We start from the raw sequence: 8,841 nt of genomic DNA, 5'->3' as shown, positions 1-8,841 counted from the left end.
AAAACTGCATAATCCACTCGAGCAAAGTAAATAGTAAACAGTTGCGGACAACAGTCAGTGGACGGATAGGGGAAATACAGTGCGCATCATAAATATACCAACCCCTTAAAATGTTAGGAATTTGATATTTTGGAAATAATTTAAGCTAGATAGTACTATAAAAATAAATATTCAAAAGCAGTTCCGTTAGTTTATTGTAATTAATAACTTAAATGATGGAAATACCTACTGTAAACAAACCTCATTTCATTTTAAATCTTATGTACGAAAACAAAAATTTAATAATTTATTACGTTTCCACCACTACGAAGTATATCGATAATTCGATTCTGCATACTTGCAATAAAGTTTTTTATAATATTTTTGTCTATATTACTCCAGGCTCCAATAATCGCAAGTTTTAATTCTTGTAATTCTTTAATTCTAGTTTTAATGAAATGCCCAATATTTTTCGTTAAATTTCGATAAAGCATCTTTATTATCATGTGTGAAATTAATGATTAGTGAGATTTCGAGTCGTAAAGTTCTGATTTTTAATAAATAACAGTAACAGTGATACTAAGTAAGCTTGTAAAATTAACGATCGTAATAAACGAAGAATTTGAATAAAAATTAAATTAGAAATCGCATATTGGAATGAGAAATAATAATACAAATACATACTGGAATTAGAAATAATAATACAAATGTAATAACCTACCTTTCTAAAGAAAAGTGGCCTACATGTTAACAATCACGTTTTATTGAAATGTGAAAAGAAATATTGGGAGAACCGTGATTACTGGACTGTATGTTTCATTAAGAAGAATGCAATTTGAAATACATTTCGATACAGTAAATACTTAACCAATTATTTTATATTATATTATAATAGTATGTTTGTTAATTTATTTTTTTGTTGCTCCACACTACAGACTCTAATTAAATATTCTATAATCGAATAACATTTTATGGAAGAAATTATTAACACGTATATCCAATTTTATGGTTTTCCCAGCTTTAAACACTGATTTCCGTATTTTGTAACATTCATGAAAATGAGCTTTAAAGATCGAAATAAAGCAATATATAGGAAGCTGCTTGTATGGGGAAAGTATGGGGAATTATACCTCACTAGATAGAAAGAGTAAACATGCAAACTCGAAGTCATCCTAATTAAGTCAATTAACCCTTAAATGGATTATTGGTATTTATTAATAATTATTTAATATATGTCAATGTAATTATTTGAAAATTTATGTAATCCCCCATTAATTCATTAGTTTTTAGATACTTTAAAGTTGATTTCCATTTACCAACTTGGTAAAAATCAACGTCAAGTAAAATAATTTAGTTGAGATTGAGAGTCCACTTAAGGGTTAAATAAAATAAATAATACATAAAAAGCTGCTTCTTGAATCGCCGTATCATTGGGAACGATTAACGGTCTGCTGTGAAAGGATCGTAAGGAACGGAAATAAAGATATCTTTCTATTTACAAATATATCATATATTTACATACTTAACGCGACGTTGTATAACATAAACGATACAGTCAATACGCGTGATAACGTCGATCGCTCGTCCAGTATGAACAACACGCTGTCAAACAAGATTTCCGCGTATACAAAATAATAAATTAATCCATACAAAAAAAAACAAAAAAAAAAAATAGAGGAAAGGTGTCTACGAGTTAGGAGCGAGTGGACGCGTTTTATGGCTTGGCAGCACCGTCACTGCGTATTTCTTAACAATGAGCATCTCTTAACCTTGTACGCTTTACTTATTTTACGTATCTGCAATACACTGAATTATGCATAACCATTTTGCCAGCCAGCACTATAAAAGTACAACAAGTTTAAGATTACCCTCGAATACAAAATGCGTGCACGGCGTTAAAACACGGCGTCGATGAGCATACAGACGCGCATGCGAACGCGTTAACATTTTATTACTTATATCTCTCGGATGGTTATATTTCCGCCAGCGATCGCAACGGTTATCAAACGTGTCGAGCGGCAGGTTTTACTGCTCTGTACAAGAGTGACTCGTGTATCTTTGGGTGCTTCATTTTTTTAACTAATAAACGTTCCTAGCTGCGCTATTAAACCAGTCTATTTCGCTACTTTAAACAATACTCGCGTTTCGAACATTTGGTGATCCAAGTTCGTGTCGTTCGACGTTCTCAAATTGGCGAGGACAACACTTGCAACTTGGTAGGAAAGAAAGAAAATTTATCGAACATAGAAATTGCGTGGGTAAAATTGTCACGATCGTAACTGCATGAATATTTTTGTTACAATAAAGCCTTTCCTAAACCATTCAATAACTGAAAATAAGAAATTGATATTACACAAGGATCTTCAGGTGTTTTAATGTAATTGTCAAATACACAATCTGATTTAATTCGATCAAAATATTATACGTGCCTTTGATATAATACGAAATGAAATAGGCAGAATTTAGGAAAACACCTTGAGTCCCAACCTAGACGCAATGGTTTCCATCGCGAGCGTGATTGTTATGCTAAAAAAAGAACCGCGGGCGGAATTTCGAGTAAAAATCTGCCCCACGTAAATGGTTGCAGGCGCATCCCATCGAAAACAACGGACTAGATGTATGCATATCTGCCAGTTATTGTGACAAAGGTATGCAAAACCGCGTGTATTGCGTCTAAATGCCCGCAGAGTCGGGGCAATGCGTTTCACAGGAAACGAGATTCCCGCGAAAGGTAAGAGTCATTACGCGAAGCAGTTAGACGAGTTTCTGAACTTTCACCTCGGTGAAGGTTAAAGACGTGGAAGCGCGAGACAGGCGATCGTTTTACCGCTTCTCTCGTACGACCGATGAAAGTTGCTCGATTCTCGCCTCTCGCTGGGTTCCGCGTAGAGCAACAATATGTGTAACCCAGTGACCCAAATGCCTCGTAAAATCTGTATTGCAAAATACAGCGTCATCGACGAGGGCTTCGGATGCGTCGATCGAACGCGCCGAAACCGGTACGGAATTTCGTTATCCGCGAGACGTTCGACAATGGCCGTGACACCGATTACTCTGCCGCCCGAAAAACCATCGTTTCGAACACTTTTATTCGTTTCCGGTTTCGTTTCTCTCTTCTACCAACGGAAGAGCCTGGACAACGTTGAGCGTCATTCGAACGGATCGTTGTACGATTACGATTGCTTAATCGGTGCTACCCGTTGTGAAATTAATGGAATTTCGTTTCATAGCAGGGGTTGAAAAGAGTTATCTCTATATATAGAGAATAGAATGGGCACGTTAGTTAATTTTGATGTTGAAGGTGTTCCACGTTCTGAAAGGCCAGTTGAAGCCGACAAAGGCGAAATAAAGGTATTGGTTGAAGCGAACCGACGAACAACAACACGAGAAATCGTTAAGAGGTTAAATTTGTCGAAGTCAAGCGTTTGTGATCGCATGAAACGACTTGGTTTCGTTTCGAAGCTCGACATTTGGGTTTCATCGTGATAATGCCAGACCTCACGCAAGTTTAGTAACTCGTCTGAAAGCTATGGCAGTTTGGATGGGATGTCCTACCACATCCACCATACCCGCCAGATCTGGCACCATTATTCCTTTCCACGAAGAAGAAAAGCAAAATTACTTTCCGAACAACCCAATATAAACTCAGAGTGTCAGCCATGAATAGAACGGAAATGTATCTCTCGTGGGTGCGAAGGTCCTATCACTATTGTATGTGCCTAGCCATCGAGTCGTCTCTCTCTAACGCGACAACGCGAACTACAGCTGGCCAATTCCCGATCGTCGGACGTTTAAACGTACACCATCGTAACTCGCTAAAACAAAATAAAACGAGTCTCCCCGCCGTTACATAAATTATCATACATTAACAACAAAAATCTTAAATGGTTTCTAAACGATTTACGAGGATTTTGCTTTACCAACGTTCTTCCCATCCCCCGACGATGCCACGGTCTCACTTTTCGTCAGAGACCTGGTCTCCTTTCGCGCGTCGCCGTATTGATTATCGAAGAAAAGAGCAACAGTCTCTTTTTCCTTGGAATCAGCTTCGTTAAACTCTGCCTCTCTCCTGTCGCTGACGCGGCCAGCTTCCTCGTTTCTCTGCACGCTCTCATCCACCGTGATGTAGTGTCCTTTGGGGACGTTCACGCTTCCAGACTGCGACAAGTCGCTGTAAACTTGTTGCAGGGACTGCGCCTCCGGATGACCTTGTAATTGCACGTCTCCTTGGCTGGGCTGCTCGATGGCCGCGAGGATGTCCTGCAGGAGGCCGTTGTTCAGCAGTTGATCGTGCCTGATGCTTCCATCCGAATTCTCCGTTCCCAATCCGCCGTCTGCAGGTTGAATTTGCAACGTGTACGTCCCTTTGGAGCCCTGAACCTCGAACCCGTCGGTCCCGCTGGCGACCGTCAGCCCCTTCGCCAGGGACAGAGCTTCGCTCCCTTCGTGTGTATTGAGGAATTGACTAGCATCCACGTCGCTGGCGGCAAGGTTCTTCGCCTGGCCGAATCCTTGCTCCGTCAAACTGGCTGTCAGCGCCTCGGCCGTTATTCCACCCTCGTGTTTATATTCACCGATCTCGACCGACTGCGTGGACTGTGGGGCGGAAATCACGTTCGCGATCGCTGACGACTGGCTGTGATCGCTGGACAGCACGTTGTCGGCGTGTTCGAGCGCGTCGTACGAAACGTCCAAGTCCCCGTAGCTGTTCTTCAAAGTGGAACTCTGCTGCTCCAGCTTGAGATCGGGAAGAAGTGCGTGGCTGGACGAAACGGAGCTGGCGAAACCGTGGACGTCCGATCCGAAGCTTGGAGCGCGAACCCCAGTGTCTTGCAAACTATACTGCGCGCCACTCGAATGGTGGAAACCACAGTCGTGGCCAAAGCTCGATGACAGCGGAGCGTTCACCACTGGAGTACCATAAGTGGTTGCAATAGCGCTGCCAATATTGTCGTACAGATTCTTTCCAAAGCCCGTAGAGGCGGAAACGAACGAAGAGGCTGGTCCAAAGTTCGGCGCGCCGTAAGTCAAAACTGGCGCCGGAGTGTTGAAGTCCCCGAAGGACAAGGGCGTTCCGTATTGGACATTCGGTGTTGCAATCGGCGAGTTCAGGCCGATGCTGGCCAGTTTGTTGAAGGCTACAGGAGCTGTCAAACTGGGCAGTTGCTGCTCGAACGGATTGTAGCCTGGCTTGATCAGTTTCGGTGGTACATAACGGTTCAGGTTGTTCACGAGACCCGTGGGAATGGGTTCCCTGAATTTGATGGGTTCGCGGTTCCTGGGTGGTATCAGAGCACCGAGAGGCGACAGAGGCACTCTGAACGATCCGTGAGGACGGTGATGATGCGGATTCTGTTTATGCAAAAACCCGGAGAACGACGACGCTCTGCCTGCCTCCGGATATGGGCCGTTCGATGAGTAGGATGACAGAGGAGGCGCGCTGTACGAGTCGAGCAGAGGCGGGGGCGGCAGTGGTAGTCCAGACTCGATGGAGTTCAATTTCCCAAAGTGAACGTTCGATAACGGTAACCCGTAGCTCCCTGGTAATTCGTTCCCTAGATTTTCGAACGAGTGGAACTCTCCTGTTCCGAAACTCTGATGTCCAACGTCGAGGACAGGTAATTTCAAGGTTGGCAGGGACGCGCCGTTCGAGTCTGAAGCCAATGAATTGGGCAGCAACTCGAAACCTACTGTCTTGACGATGGAGAGCGGTTTGACTTTGGGTACTTGGTACTGCAGAAGTTTCTCGGGCTCGTGCTTCTTGGGCGGATTTTGATTCTCGTTGTGGAACGGCTCGAACTGCGGCAACGGCGGGGGCGGCAGACCGTCGTTCTCGACGGAGCCCGAGTGCACGGAGCTCTTCAAATCCTGAGCCTCGGGACTGTGTATCGGGACTCCGTACGAGTCGTTGGGTACGTTCGGGTTCTCGATGACGTTCGAGGAACCTTCCAGCGCCTTTTGCTCGTTGTGAGTGGGCCCGTAATTGTCCCCGGCGATCGGTTGCCAGCCGTCGTATTTTATATCGGGCGGCGTGGGTGGGGCTGGGACTCCTGGCGGCGGATGGGGCGCAGGAGGCCCGTAGAAATCACCGCCGGGTGGACCGTAGTGACCGTTCGACGGAGACGGAAGCAACGGTGGTCCGTAGTTGTCGCTCGTTTGGGAGTTGAACTGAACGGTTAGGTGCTGAGCAGGTAGACCGTACGACTCCAGAGGCACGGGTATCGGAAGACCGTGACCTGGTTTCGGTGACCCATGGCTCGAAGATGCCACGGAAAGGTATTGATTGGATAAACCGTTGGAGGTGAATTTCAACGGAGGACCGTAGTGAGTTTTCGGTGGTCTGAACGAGGAGAATAAATAGGGGGGTCCGTAGTGTTGCTTGGGCGGTCCGTAGTGAAGTTTCAGGGAACCGAAGCTGAACTTGGATGGCAAAGGTGCCAAGGGAGGACCGAAACTTTGTTTCGGCGGTCCATAATGTGGTTTGATATTTCGCGGTGGGCCGTACGAGGACAATGGCGGCCCATAGACGGGCGGTGGTACGTCTGGCGGCGGTGGTGGGTATATAGGCGTTGGTCCTTGATCGCCTACTAATTCAGGAGGTCCGTAAACCGGCGCTGGCCCTTTGAATTCCGTTACAATCGGACCTCCGTATTCCTTGGACGGTGGACCGTACGAATTGCTTATCCTATCGTCAGCCTTTATCTTATTTTCGGTTTTTTCTTCGTTGGCAGGGGATACTTGACCCTTGTTGAGCACTGCGTGTACGTGGTGTCCGATCAGAAGGACACACAGCAGCGTGATTGTCATCTGAAATTAAAACACAAGCTTCCTTTTAATTTGTTAAGCCACGAGTATATTCATGTTTGATTTTATGCATGTAAACAATTAATTATGACAAAATATGCGTACTAAGAAATAACAGAAATGGCAGGGGAAAAAAGTTCATATAATTTAAGCATACCAGCTAATAGGTTAACAACATTTGCAACAACTATCGCGAAGCAATCGTTTTTGTTGAAAAATGTTCTTCTTGCTTTTCACTTCACCGCGTATTTACTACTAATTTGGCAGTAAATAATAATAAATTGGTCAACGAAACTTTAAGAATAGAGTTACAGATAGGATTAGAGTAAAATTATTGAAATTTTTAAACTTTAATCGACCTTCTCTTTTGAAGAAGTTATTTTTTTCTCTTAATGGAGACAATTTCAAGGGTCGTGCATAAAAAAACTTGAACTTACAACGTGTTACAATATTTTACTTTAATTTGGAATATTGTAAAATAACTTTACCATTGAATTATCGAATATTTCTATATTTATATAATTTGAACAAATGTTAGGAAAGATTTTTTCTTTTGCCAAACGTAATTTTAAGTTACAACATAAGAGGTAGAAGAAAGTTCGTGCTCTTTTTAAGGTATCAATTATGCGCAATACTCTATTGAACTGCAACATCGTTCCGTTTCTGGTAAAAGATAAACAGGAAACAAGAAATCGTGTAAAAGTTGTAATTTGTAAGAGTCATCAAGAAATCATGCTTGAAAGTCTTAAGTGGGACAATGACCGAGAATGCAAGGTTAACATAATATGCCACACTTTCTCCCAATTGCATTCACCAGAAGTGCAGCGAGAGACTTATAGTCTTTACCCAAAGATCATAGAGTGCAAACCTTGTCATAGATTTCTATGATCCATATAGACACGCGTAAAAATTGAATTATTCCTTATTAATTATAATCAAATTTAACTTTCATACAATTATTAATCGCGTTGAAGCTTGGGTATTTAAAACAGTAACTTTAGTTTTACTTTTATTAAACTAAGTTTACAAATGGTCGCATATTTTCAACTCATTCTGTATTAAATTATACTATTTTTCAATCATAGATTTAAAGTTTCCACGTGATTTTGAAAACTTACAACATTGCAATTATTTTTTTTCATCGAAAAGGTCTGAAAAATTAGTTGGAAAAAGATTTACACTTTGTGACATATTTCTTTTCTAATACAGTTAAACATGATTAAAATACCTGTCGATTGCAGAAATATTGAACTTCGTCTTTGAAACTGTATACTATATAAAATATATTCTTTCTTTTTCCGTACATACTTTCGTGGATATTATTTTTAAATATTGAACGTTATTTCAAGTCTGTCTGTGGCATGTTTATATATATTTACGTATATAATCAAAATTCTTTTTAATCAGTCAAATTGGTTACTAATTATCTTGAATATAAATAGATATTATAATTAGTTCATATTTCTTTGATTTCTTTTAAAATTTCTATAAAAGCTATGCTGTAAATCGTTATTTTCTGTTGCTAAAGAGAACCGGAACGAATCGTTCGAAAAAGATTTAAACAAAGCTTTCGGAGTATCATCAAGATGGAGTTTAGCTCGCAGGAATAGACAGAAAATATCAAGTCAACGCAGGTTTCCAAATCCGCTTCGACGGAGATACAGGCAATTTATTTTGTTTGTAAAAATCAGTTGTGTACAGATTACGAAACTTCATGACGCGGTGGTTGATTTGTGCAAGAGATGGCAACAGGCCAACGCGTAAAACTCTGTTAAAAACTACGCTATCTAACTAATCGTTAAATTTATGCTGTTTCCAACAATGTAAAGCCTGAAGGAAATTGTATATTTTATTAGTATCATCCAGCATTCCGAATCTAAATAAATTCAAACAAATAGAAAGAACTTGAACGTAAAATTTAATATCTCTTACGGAGAATGAAAACAAAAGCTTGATTTCAAAATTCTCGTTTGATTTCCAAAAGGCTCGTTTACGTTTCATCCTCGTACGTAAATCTACCGAGACACGGCTAGCAAAATCGCGTGTGCAATAGTTTAG

At 41.4% G+C, this 8,841-nt stretch overlaps 1 protein-coding gene across 1 annotated transcript; it reads right to left on the bottom strand.

The window, feature by feature from the left end:
* Positions 1-3,879: 3,879 nt before the first annotated feature.
* Positions 3,880-7,906, bottom strand: LOC122397416 (proline-rich extensin-like protein EPR1). Its single transcript, XM_043396569.1, is given in 2 exon segments — positions 3,880-6,808; positions 7,902-7,906. Coding segments are annotated over 2 exon segments (2,934 nt in total).
* Positions 7,907-8,841: the final 935 nt, after the last annotated feature.

This window comes from Colletes gigas, unplaced genomic scaffold (genome assembly GCF_013123115.1).
Source record: "Colletes gigas isolate AHSC1104 unplaced genomic scaffold, ASM1312311v1 Colletes_gigas_Sc00009, whole genome shotgun sequence".
Taxonomy (NCBI): Eukaryota; Metazoa; Arthropoda; class Insecta; order Hymenoptera; family Colletidae; genus Colletes; species Colletes gigas.
This window is presented reverse-complemented; position numbering and strand designations above follow the sequence as displayed.